Source organism: Haliotis asinina, chromosome 9, assembly GCF_037392515.1.
Source record: "Haliotis asinina isolate JCU_RB_2024 chromosome 9, JCU_Hal_asi_v2, whole genome shotgun sequence".
Taxonomy (NCBI): domain Eukaryota; kingdom Metazoa; phylum Mollusca; class Gastropoda; order Lepetellida; family Haliotidae; genus Haliotis; species Haliotis asinina.
Window position 1 is genome coordinate 17,893,576 of NC_090288.1, and position 19,562 is coordinate 17,913,137.

Below are 19,562 nucleotides of genomic sequence, written 5' to 3' on the forward strand. Positions count from 1 at the left end.
CACCTGTGGTGAGACTCATGGCCTGTTGTGTGTCCAGCTGGATGTCAGCAGGGCCTGGCTGGACACGCCTGGACGGTCAGTAAGGTGGACTACCAGCAAGTGGTGGAGGCAGGGTTCCATGCATGGTGTGTATCTAGAGAGAGTGGGATTATGTCACAAATGTCAGTCCTTGTGTACCTGAAATAACAGGGCAGTGTACTCCAGTGGGTTGCTTTCTTTCACATCTTACCTTCAGCTTGTGACTATTCTGTTTAAAACTGTAATTAATGGTAGAATGTGACAAAATATAACTGCCCTGCTTGTTCCAGTGAAATAGTGAAGGTTGTGTTTGAATTCAGATCTTGATATACAACTGATTCATTATCTTGGTAAGTTCATATTAACTAGTTATTATTTAGTTATTACGTAGTCAACAACAAAGAGGAATTGTTTAAATTACAGTTATGCTAGCAGGTTCTTGTTCTTTCTGAGTGAGCATCAGTATGTGAGGTTCATATATCTATGAAGTAGTGCATACAAGTGAAGGTAATACCATGTAGTTGTTAGGTATTATGTATCATATGGCTTGTAGTACTATATATCATACAGCTCGGAGTACTGTATGTATATCATACAGCTGTAAAGTACCACATATATTACAGTTGTGAGATATTATGCATTATACAGCTGAAAGGTAATATATATCATACAGCTGTGAGGTAATATGTATTATACAGCTGAAAGGCGGTAAGGTGATATGTACTATATAGCTGTGAAGAAATATATCATACAAATGTGAGGTAATATATATCATACAGCTGTGAGGTAATATATCACATACAGCTGTGGGTAATATGTTTTATACAGCTGAGGTAATACAAATACAGGTGTGAGGTAATATGTATCCTACAGGTTTGAGGTACTATATATATCATAGAGCTGTGATGTTCCATCACTCATTCTCATGTAATGGCAAATTGTCATTGGCGTTTTAATGAAAATTTACTGTCTTGGTGTTTAGTATGAGAAAGTGTACCTAACAAGCAAACCTGAAGTTGTCGCAAGGTATCTTGATTAAGATGTCAGTGTGGAACTGTTGCAAAGCAAGCACTGTTAATTATAATGTTTGTTGGTCAACTGTTAGAAGCTTTACTCTTGTGATTTCTAAATATTACTGGTTGTCAGAGTGGTGAAAATTGGAAAACTTTCTTCAAAACGTTTGAAACACTTCACACTGTGACCATAATCTTTGTAAGGTCCCCTGAGATGAATGAACAAGCATGTCAGACATGCAGCAATAAGCGGATTGGAGTTGAATCTACCTTAGAGGAAAACAAACAGCTAATAACTCAAAGCTTACATGACAACTTTTTCTACTGTTTTTAGGAAGAGTTTTTGAGTCCAGAGCTTTATCTGCTTGCGAATATCAAGCTTGGAAACAGTTTTATTATTTTTAATGATAGAATTTTCTTCCAATAAGAATTTGACACAACACCATTAAATAATCTTGAGACGATTTATACTTTCTGAATCATGAACTATGATACAAAATATTTTATGGTGCTACTATTGTATATAGTGACAATATATATAAACTACATAAACAAGATAGTTAAGCCAAGGTAACAATACATATACTAATACAGATGGGGATGATGATGATGATGACAATCAAGACATCTTCTTGATGCGTGTAAACTTGTTTATAGCATATCAGATTATTGCTATACTGTCTGGTTCATTACTTGTTAAAATGAGGCTAACGTCTTCTGTGGGGGTAAGACTTTGAAGGTCATTATTTTGAATGGAGTCTATATAGGCAGCTAAGTTCAATACATGCCCCGGGCTTGCTTACTGATTATGACCATCTTGAGTTGGATCAGACTGCCCTCTGTTATGAATATACATGTAGTTACAATGTTACAGTTAGATGTTATGTCTCCAGAAACTATGTAGCTGGTCTCAACCTTACTGTGACATTGTCAGAAGGGCAGGCAACAGATACCAATCTCATGTTAAATATGTTGTGGAAGGACTCGAGGGAGGGGGTCATGTGTGTAACTTGTAGATAATAAGTGACAGAACGACTGAAGATGTGTCTTTTCATAGTTGTTTGTTTGTAGAAATATAATTCGTACAAATAGGCCTTTTTCCCTTGTTTGCATCTAAATACAAAATAAAGATAACTTATGGAAAACATCCACGTAGCAATTAGAATGAGTCACAGTTTGCTTTGTGAAAATATTTGAAAGAACATGTTGGAATGAACAAAAATGGGACATTAAATTTTTTGTATGTGATTTTTATGTGTTACAGTTACAGTGTCAGCATCATGTCTAGTTATGTAGTAAGGGTGTTTTACAGTTGTATTTTCTGACTGACACCTTGCATTCATCACTACTACTAAACGGTGGAACACTGACAAGATGTTACATGTGCAGTTCTATATGAACTCTGTCTTGGAATGGGATGATGCTTGTTGTGGCATCTCACCATTTGGGAGACACTCTCATCATGAGGACCTGTTTTTCACATGCACAACACACATGCACAACACTCATGCACACACACATGCACACTCACAAGCATATACATATGCTTGCACTTGCAAACACACACATACACAAGCACACTCACTCACAAGCACATACATATGCTTAATCTTGCAGAAACACACACATGCACAACACACAAGCACATACCGCTACATATGCACACACACGTGCACACATACAGTCATCTACATAAACACACATGTATGCACACACAGACTTGTACATACACAAGCACAAACACGTGCATCTACACCACCTTTTGACCCAATACAGGTGTCACCAGAACCTTGACCCTACTTGCAGAGAGACAGTCAGTGTGTTGTGATGTGTGTAGGGCAGGGAATGACAAGATATGTCAGTGTGTTGTGATGTGTGTTGGGCAGGGAGATGACGAGATATGTCAGTGTGTTGTGATGTGTGTTGGGCAGGGAGATGACAAGATATGTCAGTGTGTTGTGATGTGTGTTGGGCAGGGAATGACAAGATATGTCAGTGTGTTGTGATGTGTGTTGGGCAGGGAATGACAAGATATGTCAGTGTGTTGTGATGTGTGTTGGGCAGGGAGATGACAAGATATGTCAGTGTGTTGTGATGTGTGTTGGGCAGGGAGATGACAAGATATGTCAGTGTGTTGTGATGTGTGTAGGGCAGTGAATGACAAGATATGTCAGTGTGTTGTGATGTGTGTTGGGCAGGGAGATGATGAGATATGTCAGTGTGTTGTGATGTGTGTTGGGCAGGGAGATGACAAGATATGTCAGTGTGTTGTGATGTGTGTTGGGCAGGGATATGACGAGATATGTCAGTGTGTTGTGATGTGTGTTGGGCAGGGAGATGACAAGATATGTCAGTGTGTTGTGATGTGTGTTGGGCAGGGCGATGATGAGATATGTCAGTGTGTTGTGATGTGTGTTGTCCAGGGAGATGACAAGATATGTCACTGTGTTGTGATGTGTGTAGGGCAGGGAGATGACGAGATATGTCAGTGTGTTGTGATGTGTGTTGGGCAGGGAGATGACGAGATGTGTCAGTGTGTAGTGATGTGTGTTGGGCAGGACGATGACCAATTGTATGGTATCTGTTCATCTCCTGGAAACAGTTGCTGACTTCTGCCATCAGTCTATCACTACTCATCACACATCCCGACAGTCACACTTCTGCATCACCTCCCACATGTGATCTTTATCCACATCCTGACCTCATGCTTGTGACGACAGGGTGTCATCAGTACAACTGTCCATGAATGTGCTAGTATCAACACTCCCATTAAACTAATGCCTAGTCCCTGAATGATATGTAATACTGATAGTGATAAATAAACCCAAACTATATTATGTTGGGTGGTACTCTCTATGTCATCCTTGCCATGACATACCACACAGTGCATGTTCAGTCAACCATCCGCAGGGCTTATGGCCCACCCAATATTTCTGCATATTTAGGAAACTGGCCCATGTAAATCCCCACTCCTGTGTTGTCCATGAATGGGTATAATTAGATACAGAAGACACTAATGATAAATGACATCTGAAATCTCTGAATGGAGAGTATTTCAGTCCCTGAACCATAGTTTCCCTTTCACCAAGCCCATGCTACAATGCTAAATGAAGCAGAAGTCCAGAAATTCCTCAGGTTCAATATCTCTCATCTCACTGAGGCCTGTTCTCATTTTGAATTTTTTTTTCTGTTAATTCTAACCTAGGTATTTTCAGACACTATGAATTTGTCTACTCTTGCCCAACCCTTGAGGTAATGCTATAGCCTTAAATTAAGTGCCCAGGTTTAGTCTGTCTCACAGTCCCTGAACCACATTATTTTGCCTACTTCCCAGCCTTCTCTATAGTACTAAAGCCTTTAATGAAGCAAGTCTAGATTTCCTCAGCTGCAGGTCTGAATCTCTAGTCTCCCTGGGGCTCTTTCCTATTAAAATTGGTTTGTTTGTTACTATCAAAATTATATGTATTCAGAGACAAAGGATTTGTCTAGCAGTCTCCTATCTCTCCACTGATCCTTTTCTGTTTTGATTCTGTTGCTTGTTTCTATCAAACATATTTTCAGGGACTAAGTCCAGTCGGGAATCATGTAGGGAATCCTCTAGACTATTGCTTAGTCTGTGAATGTATATCATTTTAAAGGTAGCAAGTAAACATTTTTAATCTGAAAAGGGGTGCAACTGAGTTGGGAGATTATAGACTTGCTTCATTTTGGGCTTAAGTATTGCAGTTAGGCGTAAGCAGTGGGGAAAGTGATGTGGTTCAGGGACTGTGAGGCAGACTGAATTTTCTGGATATGGCCTGAATGGAATGCCTATATACTCAACCTCATTGGTAGTCATTACTGCATTAATTATTCAAAGAATGGTGAATCACTTGCTGGAAGATGCCTCATCCCAAATTTACAGTCTTCACTTCATGTAATTAATTTCCTTGACACAGTCAGGTAAACTGTTGTTTTTGGTGAACACACTGGTATGCATAGTGTGTGGCTGTTACACAGTGAGCTTCTGTTTCAACCCACAGAGAGACAATGCATCCAAGTCATAAGTGTGTCGACCTGTTGTCACAGAGGTCACATGACCTTACCGTCACGCTACAGTTTGTGGGTTGGGATCACAAGGGACACATGCAGCCTGTAGTACAATAAATCTTGTATACAGGATGTACGTCATTTGTCTTAATGTACAGTTTATTACTGCAGATGCCATTGTAGTGATTGTTTTGATTCATACTATGAACATAGGGGTTATTGTTAACATGGGCAAATAAACAAAAGAGATGTCAAGAAAAAAGTTAAGATTTTCTTTAATCTAAACCTGGAGCACAATGAGAAACTGGAGGCCTGGGACATGGGGCAAGGCATCTAGGGGACTGCAGGTTTAGGGGCTAGGGATAGACTAACAACTTATCTCTGAAATGAACATATTTTACTGAATAAAGTTCATAGTGAGAAAAGTAATATAATGAAACGAAACGCTGAGATTTTCTGCATTTTCAAGGAAATCTACCACATTTTCTAGATTTGTGTGGGCGTTCTTGGATATATTTGCTTCAGGGTATACGTAGTATGACAGACAGACTAAGGCTAGGGACTGTGGTCTAGGGACGAGAGAATGTGTTATGTGGACTAGGAGCCTGGAGACTAGAGAATGAAATCTCAGGGCTAGGGACTGCTTTCAGGAGGCTAGGGGCTTGGATGAGACAGTGATTTTGTCATATGAATGGATAAACCAAACAACTGTGCGCGACCAACAGCATCTATTTTCAAAGACATCCAGTATGACCAGTGAACAAATATTTTTGTGTAAAACCTGAGGCCTAATTATTTTCTACCAGTATTTTCCCAAGCAAAATATTTACCCCCAAATCCTAGCTAAATGTTTGTCCGAAGCTGCTATCACAGTTTGGGTGCAAAATATTCTATCTTTAACATATTTCAGGCATAAAGTGCACTGAGAGATTGAATGTATCTGGCATGACTCATTTAACAAGTGCTTGGTAATCTCCTCGAACTGAAACACTTAGGTGTACATTGAATACTCTTCAATACCCTATTGTCTCTACCTGTAGACTGTTTCTGTTAGTCTGTTTCTTGCATATCGATAATGCATTGTTGTGTATCCTCCTCCTCTATCATATGCAACCTGTCTGCTGTACTGGCTACAAGGGGGAACATGATACATGATGCAAGGTTGTTGCACCCAAGGCTGCACCCTGTGTGCAGGACAGTGTTCCTTGGCAGTGTACATGTTTTCAAGAGGGGGATTATTTGTTCTGAAGCAGGTGGTTGAGAGATGGAGATGAGAGTTTGATGGTTTTACCTCCGAGCCATGTAATGCAGGGAATGTAGATGACCTTTCTCCATCTCCATATTGGCACTTGTTGATTCTGGTGTAGAAGAACATGGTGAAGGTGAACTGGCCATGAAGACAGCTGTACAGGTGGGTAGAATTGTGGGTACAGGTGGACACAGGTGGGTACAGGTGGAAACAGGTGGGTAGAGGGAGAGACGGGTGACTACAGGTAGAAACAGGTGGATAGAGGTTGAGATAAGGGATAGAGGTGGCGATAGTTAGGTAGAGGAGGAGACAGGTGGATACAAGTAGAGTCAGGTGGATACAGGTAGAGACAGGTGGATAGATGTGGAATATTGTGGGCACAGGTGGGTAGACAGGTGGATAGTGGTGGAGACAGGAAGGTAGAGGTGGATACAGGTAGAAATGTGTGTATGGTGGTAGAGCTAAGTGGATAGAGGTGGAGACATGTGGATACAGGTCGAGGCAGGTGGTTTGAGGTGGATAAAGGTGGGGGACAGGTGGGTAGTGGTAGAGACAGGTGTGTAGAGGTGGGAACAGATGGGTGGACAAAGGAAGCAGGAGATAGAGACAGGTAGGTAGATGGCGTTTTTTGCAATTTGCATGCCTGTTTTGGGTAAAAGTTAACACAGTATTTTGTGTGTATGCACTAGATAGCAATTAGAATCATCATGCCTACCAACCTGATTCCTTATAGTATTTAACCCCTCTAATCAACAGAGTGATGTGAACATCAGTGACAGGAAGCCATGAATATGAATAAAAATGGATGAACTCATGGAATAATTATGTATCATTGCCAAAGCAAGGCCTTTATTCAGTTTGTTATCTTACCATAAGAGGTGTATGTGCAGACCTGTAATGTTTTACAGAGGTGTGTTTCCAAGCTCTGGTATCATGGATGTTTTTGTTTGAAATATTGCCAAGAAATGTGGTACTGTAAGAAGAAGATAGAAGTGGGTGTTATTATGCAGTGTGTCTACAGTTTACACTGTAGGATATCATTTATTTGAAAAACATGTTTAACGTAAGTTATATGTCAAACATAGTTAAAGTATAAAAAATGTTACACTTGATGTTTTGTTTTGATTATGCCATCTCATCATGAAGAGGTGATAGTGGACATCTGTGAGGGGAGATGGGAGGATGTATTTAAGATAGTGTTTTATTTCAGACACAGTAATATATGTTTAAAGGTATCAAAATACCGTATGAGATATATTTTGTGTCTGGGAAAAAAGCGAATTTTGTCTGGAAAAATCATGGAATTATATTTTTTCACAGAAATGTGGGAACATGTACAGATCACCACCAAATAGTTGGAATACTACAGAATGCAGCGTTTAAAATCAAACCAACCAAATGTATTTTTTGGCATGGATAGACTGCACAAAGTCAGCCTGGGGAGTCCTTCACGCCAAAGTTGCTAGATAATATTGAAAGTGGCAGAGAGCCATATACTTTCTCACTTGTGTCAGTATGTATTGGTAACCTCAATCGCATGCATTATGATGAACGCATTGACTGAGCAGAATATTTATTGATAATATCATAGTTTTAAAAAACGTGTATATTTTGATAATTTTGTAGCAAATCAAACAAACAAATGCGGTTTCTTGTCACGAGAAGGAAGAACTTTTGCTTCATGTCTTTCATAAATCAAATACTCAGCAACCATATGTAAATAAACAGAAGACAGAAGGAGAAGCTTGAAGGCCATAAAGGTCTGAATGCAGACAGTTGTTTTCATGAGTGAAAAACAGAGAGAAAATCTTTGCTTAACAACAAACATCAGATCCCCCTGCATCAGACTGACAAGACATAATCCACATGTGTTTACCATTCACACAATCCATGTGCTGCATCTGGGGAAAACATGGTCACAAAACAATATGGATGAGCTTCAGACATTTTGTTTTTGGCCGGAGGAGAATGAGCGAGACAGTGTTCGGTTGGATGGTGTTGAACAAGTGGCTGATGTGGATATTCCTATGTTTATGAATGACATCCTGTGATTTGTGAGTGGCACCTGGGAAGGATGATACGTTGTCAATATGTGGAGTAATATATTTACTGCAGGATATTCTGTGATGTTTGTAATATACATGCATGGACTAGATATCATTGTAGTATTGTTTTCAATTAATGTCAAATATCTCCATATCTGTTGCTACTGTTTTGATAAGCTAAGACACAGAGGCATGCTGTCGCATACCCGGTAACTGAGAACAGACACAAGGAACTTACACTTGTACATTGTGTACTGACTTTGAGTAGCAATACCTGCAGACAGAGGAACAGTCTTGCTGTCATGCATGTTGTGGGCATATGGCATTATGACCTGGCTTGATGTGATGTTGCCAAGGGAGAGACATGAAAGTTGTACATGAAAGAAAAGCATCAGAACCACTTCAATGGTGGCTTTAAGAGGCTGACCAGGGATGAGTCAGACTGATGGTGTGAATGATATTGTATTGTTATGTTTATTGATTATGTGGTGTGTCTATGGTTGTTTATTTGATATATTTGTTGATTGCGAATGGTCCACCCTGATTATAGTTGTTGATGTTGGTGTGTCTATGTGATGATGAAGGATGTTTTATATTTTCAGCTGGAGCAAACAGAGATTGAGGATGGTCCACCCCGAGACAAGCTGTACCGGATAGCAGATGAACTTCTCAAGACAGAGCGGGCATATGTAGAGAAACTGCATCTACTTCATCAGGTATGTTTGCAACATCGCAGACTGCACAGTATTACCTTAACATTATACTACAGGTATATTTTATAACAGTGACATCTAAACTCACTGGGAAGTGGAGACAAGTGGGACACAAGTGGATTTCTGCGGACAGTGAAATTGAATTATCATTTCCTAGCAGAGCACTCAGATGAATATATACAACTAATAGATCTTGGACAGATTTCTATGAGTGGCACACTGTTATTTGTCCCTTCTTTGATTAGTGTTACCATGGTTACAAATGCTGTCAGCCTCATAAGTTAAAGATTATTCATAACCTGATGGGCCAAGGTGACTGACATATAGGGCAGCATGAAACTGAAAGCAAAACTAGTATGTTTATGGCAATATAGAGCAGAAAGTATACATTATACAGATCCATGGAGAACAATGAAGTATACAATGTCATCTACTTCACACAACCAGAACATATTGCATGTCACCATATAGCTGTAATATTGCTGAGTGCAGTGTAAAGCTAAACTCACTCACTCACTCTACATGTGGATTATGTGTCCAACCTATCCCCGTGAACTCTACCCATACAACATGATCTACTACCCACAGTATCTGCTCCATGTCTGTCATCTACAGTGTACAACATCTGTCCAACCTATCCCCGTGAACTCTACCCATACAATATGATCTACTACCCACAGTATCTGCTCCATGTCTGTCATCTACAGTGTACAACATCTGTCCAACCTATCCCCGTGAACTCTACCCATACAACATGATCTACTACCCACAGTATCTGCTCCATGTCTGTCATCTACAGTGTACAACATCTGTCCAACCTATCCCCGTGAACTCTACCCATACAACATGATCTACTACCCACAGTATCTGCTCCATGTCTGTCATCTACAGTGTACAACATCTGTCCAACTTATCCCCGTGAACTCTACATGATCTTCAGTATTCTACAGTGTACAACATCTGAGTCAATTGGCCTATAGAGAACCGTACCTGTATTCTGTGTAACTTATGATAAGTTTAGAATTACATGCAATTGCAGTTCAGTGCAGATTTGGTTCACTTTTTGTTGTTGAGCCAATCAACAAAAGTATTAAAATGAGTTCTCTACTGAGAAAGCGTAACAGAAAATGTGGTACATCTGACCACTTTCTACATGGTATTGTGTATTCATCGTCTTCTGTGGCAGGAAGTGTGCGGTGGGTTGGAATGAAACAAGAGCTGTGCGCCTGAATGATCCATTACCTATTAGTGCAGAGATGTACAAAAGTGAAAATTAGTTCAGTTATTTGGGGAAAGTGGGTGAACTACTGAATGAAGGTGATGAGAACATACGCTTGAAGCATTCTGATATCTGTCACAACTTACTATGGGGGAAATCATGAGCATTCTTGACTGGGCTGTTAATGGTGTCACCGTGAAGACTAGACACTCATACAAGGGGAATATGACTACATACACTGACATACCCTCACATGCTGTCAGAATTGCCTCTGCTAGACTCAAATCACTACTTTATTGGAAAATGCTTTTAAATTCTCAGTTAGTCTCCTTGGTGTGATGTTAGCTCTTTGATTTATGAATTCACACCTGCAACTTTTCCCACTGGGATCTGTGACTCACATCTTCCACAAACATGTTCAACCCACAACCTCCACAACAATCTTCAACCTGTAACCTCCACAAATCTCTTCAAACCCAAACCTCCACAAACTTCTTCAACACTAACATGTTCATCTCACAACCTTCACAAACCTTTTCAACTGAAAACCTTTCCGAGCACCTTTAACCCACAACCTCCACAAACCATCTAAAACCACAAACTCCTCAAAAACACATCACAAATCACCTTCTCAATCAACAATCTCCACAACAATCATCACCCCACAACCTCCACAAACCTCTTCATCCCACAACCTCCAGCAGCACCTTCCCCAGAACCCATTGAGACCCCACTGATCAGTGGAGTTTCATCAGCCTCCATTCCAGGAAGTGTAAAGTATGAATATAGACAGCAGGTCAGATGGAATCTAGATTGCCTCCTCTCCTCACCCCAGAGTCCAGGCCACCTACTTAGACAGATTAACCTCACTCTCAGGTGGATGTTTAACTATTTTCCTAATGGTAGGGAACTGTACTGGGGAACTGTGTTGGGCACTTATGGATATTTACATTTTGAGAATTGTTTTTACAGAGAAGTGCTCTGACACAGCTGTGTGAAGTAATCTTTGGTCAGCTTATAGAAAAACAAAAAGCTGACAAAGGCGATTCCTTCAGTATTGTGTTAGCTGTATACACCATAAGCTATCAGTCCATATACCCAATATGCAGGGTGCTATTATAAGTTTTCTCTTATCTCAAGTTTGGGAAATGGGGCATGATTAGAAACTTGAAATTTTTGTATGATTATTGAAAAAAAAATTTAATCTAGAAATTTTGTATCACTTTTCCTTAAGTCATGAATGAGTGACTATGGTTTTATGCCACTTTTGATAAAAAGTGGGCTTCACACATTGTACCCATATGGGGAATCAAATCCATGTCTTTGTTGTGATGTGCAAACCTTTTAACCACTAGGCTACCACACCACTTCCATAAATCATGAACCTGAAATGAGTTTGATATTGACACAGGAACCAGACACACTTTGAGGAAACCAGTGTTGTATGCATATTTTTGTTTATCTATTGATGTTAAATGTTTTGTGTTCTATTCACACTTGAGGCAGACACATATTTAACACTTTAGTCAAACTATTCATTGACGTGTGAATCGGTTTATGAATTATCAAACACCCTGTTAGTCCTTTAGACAATGTGATATGTTGGATATTTATGTGTGGTTTTAATTGGGTTTTATTAGTTTCATTTCATCCCAGCCTGCAGTCCTTGACATCACCATTCCAGTTAAGATACCAGTGTAATCTTTGCTGTTCTCTTAATAGCCGTGAATGTTGGCAAGTTTATATGTAACCACCTGACAAGGTGCCTGGCAAGGTCGCAGACCTAATGAAAATAATGATGAAAATATGCCGGACTGCTGCTCAGGTTGAGCAATCTTATCAGACTGGTGGCTGAAACATTGTACGTATCTGCCTGTCGGTGTTAGATGTCGCAATGGAACATGTTGAAGGTCTGAGACATCCACACTGACATCACAGGTGGGAACGAGGAGATGGGGCAGATATTTCATGTATGCTTCACAAGGGCAGGAAAACCAGTGCTTTTCTAGGATAACAAAGCATGCTGAATCACCTTGGTGCTGCTTCATAATGTCTCCTGTTGCTGAAACCATGAACGTAGCATGTGCAAAACACTACTGTATTGTTATTGTTCTCCCTTACTTTCAAACAATGGATCGTACTTGGTTCATCCAACAAACTAAATGTGACCTTTTATTGTATCAGACCTATGAAGACCCAGGGAAGAATAGGTCTTCAGCAACCCATGCTTGCCATAACAGGTGACAGTGTTTGTCGTAAGAGGCGACTAATGGGATGGGGTGGTCAGATTTGGTTGACCCATATCATCAGTTCCCAAATGTGCAGATTGATGCCCCTGCTCTTCATCACTGGATTGTCTGTTCCAGACTTGATTATTTACAGATTGCTGCCATATACCTGGAATATTGCTGAGTGCAGTGTGAAACTAAACTCACTCACTTTCTCACTGTTGTATCATTCAAGAAACAAAATGTGGCTGTTTAATGTATCATTCAAAAAACAAAATGTGGCTGTTTAATGTATCATTCAACAAACAAAATGTGGCCTTTTAATGTATCATTTAAGAAACAAAATGTGGCCTTTTAATGTATCATTCAAGAAACAAAATGTGGCCTTTTAATGTATCATTCAAGAAACAAAATGTAGCTGTTTAATGTATCATTCAAGAAACAAAATGTAGCTGTTTAATGTATCATTCAAGAAACAAAATGTGGCCTTTTAATGTATCATTCAACAAACAAAATGTGGCCTTTAATGTATCATTCAACAAACAAAATGTGGCCTTTAATGTATCATTCAACAAACAAAATGTGGCCTTTAATGTATCATTCAACAAACAAAATGTGGCCTTTTAATGTATCATTCGAGACATTCAAGTGGGCCTGATATGGTATTACTAAATTAAGTGTATTCATGTTTTGCATCATTTCATATAACTGGAAAAAGATGTTGATGATTATTTCATGGGATGGTTAGTATCTCAGGATCTTGCAGTGATTGGTATAAGGTTGTTTTAATTTGTAAATTGATTGGTTGATATAGTGTGTATTAACTTTGCTGTTCTGTAACTCCCCTCATAAATGGTTTTCAGTTCAAAACATTCATCAGTATCCTGGTTTAGTAAATGAAGGATTTCAAGACCAAATTTTAATGTATATGTCTTTGAGACTTTAAAAGACAAGTTTTTGTTTCCTACATATATATTTTTTTCATAGCTTTATTGCTGGGGCAAAATGTCAGTCTATTTTCTTCATACAGTGTAGGAGCTTGACTAATACCAGCATGGAGGCTATTTATGGACAGACAGTTTAAACTGAGAGTGGGATTGTGTGGTGAAGGAAGAGATTAGCTTCTGGCATGGCCACAGGAAGCTGTCTCCACCAGGCAGTAACTGTAGGTAGTTGTAGGGAACTATCACGCACCTCCCCGTTGACTCCTCTTGGTGTTTATCAATGGTAGCGTTTGGGAAAACATCATTTAACTAACAGTCAGAGATATGTCTGTCATTCGAACATTTTCCTTGTTTCCAATGCTGATTGGGTGGTGTTTATGATATCTGAAACAATGTTGACAGCAGATATTTCATTTATTATGAAATATTGAAACAGTCATGTCATGTTTGTCGGAAAAGTTAATAGTTTAGAAAGGTTCTTTGGAAAATAGTTTTGGGTGATGGAAAGTTGTCTGGAATGTGTCTAGATCAGTCTTACTCTGTGTTTCCAAATCTTTACTTATGTAATATTTCCCAATGTCCTTTTAGAAACAGCTCAGATTCTTGAGATATGTGAATTTTACCCAAGGCATTTGTTTGTTAATCAATGTTATTGTCTCTTTATTAGAATGTTGTTTAATAAAAGCTGCTTTTGAGATACATTAAACATAAAACTGCTAGCTGTGGTCAGTTGAAATACATCCAGCTCTCTGATAAACAGCCCAGTCATACAGTGTCTGCCCATGTCGCCCTTCTCTGCAGCAACCTCTAGTGATAAAAGCGTCTTCTCACGACCAGGCTCACCTCGGTATTACCATCTGTCACATGGTCTAACTTCCCAAATATTACCCCCTCTCTCATCTTCCACAGGTGTTCCACTTTCGCATCACAATGCAGAACAGGACGCAGAACATGCTTCCCCCAGAGGCCATCACACAGATGTTCTCCAACATCGAAAGCATCTTCCAGTTCCACCATGACTTCCTCCTTCCCCAACTGGAGGACCGCATGAGCAAGTGGTAGGTGCAGCTCCCTCACTCCATATCTCACCTGCACACCATGTGCATACCAGACACCTGCAAACCATGTGCATACCACATACATGCATACCATGTGCATATCAGACATGTGCATACCAGTCACATGGACACCAGTCAAGTGCAGTCAAACACGTAAACTGTTATACTGGTAGCCCCATCAAGGGATTTGTTTTCTTGCTATAAGTACATCGTTTTGCTCAGCTACAACAGCCTCTATGTGACAAAGGCCTGGACCAGACAAACCTGTGGCTGATATCATGAACATGGATCTGTGCTGTGAGGGCACACTGATACATGTCTAGCCAGACATACATAACACAAGGTACAGCTTGTAATTCAAGTGAATATCTCTGAACTTCTGACAAACATATTGTGATGGTAAACCAAACAGGAAACCATTGTACATTCACAACAGGATGATGATAACAAAATGTTGTTTCCTCACAAAATGTCATTTAACTTTGCTTTCAATTTCCTGATTTCACAAGAGCAAATATCAGGTATACTTTCATGATCATCCAGTGTTTGAAATGTAACAATTCTCTTTTGTATCATTCAAACAGCTGCCACTGGAAACCTTAATATAGGCTTGATGAAACATCTTGGAAACACTAGTTTTAAGATATTTACAAGTTAAAATTGACAATGAATGAATGAATGAATGAATGAATGAATGAATGAATGAATGAATGAATGAATGAATGAATGAATGAATGAATGAATGATAATCTTATTATCATTATCGAATGCCACACATTTTTTAAACATTAGAAATTCTCGCATGTTTTAACTTCTGAATTGATGGAGATAAAACTTGACTAATAGTTGTGACTTGTGCCTAGGTAGTAATGTGCAAGTACTCGGCCCATTCCTACCATTTATCTTCATTAGATATTTTAGTGAAGATGTTTTCAGTAGCTCACTGTCCCTGTGTGTGAGACTTCAGTGACAAATGCAGACACTGTTAAGATGTCATGAGGACACCTACCCCTCAATTTGGCTGTCTGAACACACAGTCAAGCAGTCTGTTTGGGCGCTCTGGATTGTGGAGATGGTTGGGTCTGACAGGGAGTGCCAAGGAGCTGGCACAGTGAGGGGAACACTGACTGCCAGATTAAAGTTTACCTGCAGCTGAAAGTAATAGAGGAACTATTTGGGATAAATTGTTTTCCCTTTTTATCTTGTTCAGTGTAGTGATATTGGTTCATACTGGGTGGCCACATACTTCAGGTTTAACTGTTAATGCTGTTCTGGACATGACTACGAAACATTCTATTTGAAGATGTGTAAGGTGTTTCACGATGACATAGTCCTTACATAGTCCTTTGACTGCTGTCTGAACAGCTGTCTGCACAGGTGTCTTACAGAGGTGGGTCAGCAGTAGAGATTAACTAATGATCAAATCTATCTTGATGTCTTCCAGGGACCAGAGTCCGAAGATTGGGGACCTGATGAAGAAGAATGCACCATTCCTGAAGCTGTACACAGACTACGTGAAGAACTTTGACAACGCCATGAATCTTATCAACACTTGGCAGGAGAAATCAGTCAAGTTTGCCAACCTCATTCAGGAAATACAGGTAATGATAGATATGTGTTTGTACAGCTGCTTTACTGGTGATCAGGCTGCTACAGAACTCAGATGAACTTCATTTAACTACTCAACTATCCATGCTCAGATCCCCTTGTTTCCTGCTGTGAAAATGTTAGGATTAACCCCTCCCTGCTTGTGATTAGGGGATTCAGTCATCCAGTTCAGCAGCAGTGTTGAGATGAGGTTGACTGAGATTAATGTGGGTGGGATGGGTGAGTTCAGTTGATCAGTGTCTTTCTCGATATTGGGGCAGTGGAGCTTATTTCACTAAGATTCAAAAAGGGCAGGGTAAATTCGTAGAAAGAGGAACTGCATACCTAATCTGAAAAAGTCATCTTGGTAGGAATTATTAACAAAATAACAAAATTGATATTAAATGAAACACTTTATCATTCTAATGCACTTTTGATTTATTACTGGACTGTCATCTTAATTGAAGATTATGATTGGAGAGATTGGTGTGTTGTCAGAGTCATGTCCTGCCATGTTTGTGCACGGTCATGATATTTCTGAAATATTACCCAAAGTGGCTAGGAGCATTTTTACATCGTCCCCCAAGCTGTGCACTTACAACCACTGTATCGTATTGGTGATGGATTCAATCTCAGCATCGCATGAGTGATGTTCTTGGATCATCTGCAGCATGCTCATGATGCTGAGTTCAAGCAGTGAGCATTTGTGCATGCCTTCATAAACTGAGGCACTTCTATCATCAAGCATTCTTGTCTATCATCCTTTGACAGTAATGTTAATGAAAGGACCATCAAAGTCTGTATCCTACTTCTACGAATGTGTGTGACAGATACATAGTGTTCCAGAAGCATCAGATGCCATACAGAGTTATTTCCCCTGACTTGACACCGGTCATAGTTACAGTGTTGTTGATGTTATAGTGAGTACTGCTGATTTCAGCGGATGCCAGAGTGTGGGTCTCTGTCATTGCAACACCACATGCTGGAGCCGATACAGCGAGTTCCGCGCTATGAGATGCTGCTCAAAGGTAGGCGTTGCTGATGCTGATGCTGATGAGTTTCACGAAAGCTTTTACAATATTATTTCAATAAATGTAAGTAAGATAAACATTTCTGGCTGACTGTTTGCAGTTGTTATGATTTAACATAAAAATGACTTAAGTTAGTTGATTCTGTTCAGTGAAGATATCAGCCTATGACAATGTTTGACCACACACTGTCATATCAACTACTACGTTTACAGACTACATCAAGAAGTTGCCGTCAGAATCCCCCGACCATCATGATGCTCAAGGTGAGATGTAGTCATATCTTGGTGTATAATGTTTTGGTATTAAAGGCAATTAAAATTGGAGATGAAAAGATTGATCATGATAAATAGATGGTTCTAATCCATGTTTTTGTGGAATTGTGACTGCCATTGCCTTACTGTGCTGAAGACGTTATCTATGTCACATTAAATTTTCCAGCTGCCCTCAATCTTGTCACTACTGCTGCCAAACATTCCAATGAAGCCATGAAGAAAATCGTAAGTTGATTAATTCTTTAATTACCAAAGTTATCGGTCATTTCATCCTGTCTCATGTCATGTATTGTCAGAAAGCTGTAAACTGTTGTTACAGGTAGTGCTATGTGTTGTACCAATTGCAAGTCCCTACAACTTGGTATGTTCCAGGAGAAGTTCCGCAAGTTGCTGGAGATCCATCAGTCACTTCGCGGTATCGACGTGGACTTCATAAGTCCAACTCGAGAGTTAATCAGGGAGGGATCTGTCACAAAGATCTCAGCTCGGAGTGGAGAGAAACAATTAAGATATATATTTTTGGTAAGTTACACTCAGATGATTTTACCCCACCACCCACAAATTCTTGTACAAAGTAAGTGGACATTCCCCCCTCCACACACACACACACTGCTCATCGTGTACAAAATCAGTGACCCATCCTGCAGAACGTGTACAAAATTGATGACCACCCCTACCTCCCCAGAACAAAATGGGTGAGTCCACCTTAAAATCATCACCACCCCCAGCCATAAATTATGAACGGTCCCAGTCTAAGTAAACTTAGTCTCAGTGTATTTCGTTACACTCCACAGCTGAGTCTAACAAAACCTACTAGAAGGTCACGTCAGGTAACCTTTGAGCGACAAATGGCCATCCAATCAAACGCGAGATGGTTAAATAGATTTAACCAATCAGACGAACGGGTACTATTTAGGGATCAGAGGGACTTTAAAAAAATTCAGGTCACTGACACAGATTTCTCCACAAACAAAAATCTGCATACATCACTGTTATTTGACCTGCAGTATATACGCGTTAGGGTTTCTGTTGACATGGTTACCATTAGCTAATATTTCCGCAAGTTAACATCCTTGAATATTGCCAAAAACACTATTTTCAGCGACTGTTTAGTCACCGTAGTCATGGTTGTACGTACGCTGTGTGTATCACCTGGAAGCAAGCATATGCTAAATAGCATTCGGAATCGTTCGGGTACAAACCTTTTCGAGATAAAAAGTTCAAAAGGTATGTGCAAATGTGCACTTTCGCGATTTGGTAAGCTGTGTTCTAATTGGTCAGTCTCAAAGGTTACCTGACGTGACCTCCCATAAGGTTTTGTTAGACTCAGTAGTGGAGTGTAATGAAAGTACTGAGGATAAGTTTACTTAGACTGCTTACTTATGAATCATTGTGAATGATATGTTACCCAAATGTCCAAATAAATTAGTTATGAGATCTTCAAAGAGTTGAGTCCATATATGTAGCACAAAGTTATCAAAGGAAACTGGGATACATTATTTCAGTTTCTTGACAACAGTTTTAACTTGTATCAAATCAAGAGGAAGTCGTGCTTTGATTTGATTTGATGTCACTGAGTCTCAGTGATGAGAGTATGTTGATTTATAGTCATGTAAACTTTGTCCACTGTTTGTTGGTAAATCTGTGAAATGAGAGTATTGTTTTACAGTCATGTAAACTATGTCCTGTGTTTGTTGGTAAGTCTGTGTATTAAGAGTATTGTTTTAAAGTCATGTGACCCTCTGTTTCAGTTCAATGACATGATGTTAATATGCAGTGAGCCTTTACTTGGTACATTCCGTGTCCGTGCCCAGCTCGATGTGGAGGGCATGCAGGTCAGTTACAGATGTCTGGGGTAGACTTGTCTTGGGAAGCACTTAGTTCCAAATGATGATTCTTCATGTCTTTTTCATTCTGGTGTATGAAGTTTATGCCATCTCATGTTTAGTGTAAAATGAACTACAACATACTTGTGTGAAACTACATATCAGGCACATTGTCTCAGCAATAAACTGATGAACATGCCCAAGATCCAAGTGTGCCCTATTGTACAGGTAACAATAAACAAGACATACACAAAAATACCTCCAGTTTAGTTGTTCTCTTACCATCTGTTGGTGTGACCCACACCTGATAATGTTCCGGCGCACACTATG

The 19,562-nt window shown here is 39.7% G+C and overlaps 1 protein-coding gene across 6 annotated transcripts in view; it reads left to right on the plus strand.

The window, feature by feature from the left end:
• LOC137296580 (FYVE, RhoGEF and PH domain-containing protein 1-like) overlaps positions 1–19,562 on the plus strand; it is a 77,374-nt gene that overhangs the window by 45,357 nt on the left and 12,455 nt on the right. For 5 of the 6 annotated variants that reach the window (XM_067828387.1, XM_067828391.1, XM_067828390.1 and 2 more), the window contains 8 exons: positions 8,957–9,070; positions 14,368–14,516; positions 15,961–16,117; positions 17,044–17,131; positions 17,347–17,397; positions 17,573–17,631; positions 17,779–17,928; positions 19,158–19,241. In XM_067828387.1, the coding sequence (XP_067684488.1) occupies positions 8,957–9,070; positions 14,368–14,516; positions 15,961–16,117; positions 17,044–17,131; positions 17,347–17,397; positions 17,573–17,631; positions 17,779–17,928; positions 19,158–19,241 (852 nt within the window). Of the gene's footprint in view, positions 1–83; positions 126–8,956; positions 9,071–14,367; positions 14,517–15,960; positions 16,118–17,043; positions 17,132–17,346; positions 17,398–17,572; positions 17,632–17,778; positions 17,929–19,157; positions 19,242–19,562 lie in introns of those variants that run through there. The other variant, XM_067828392.1, reaches the window with a different exon arrangement.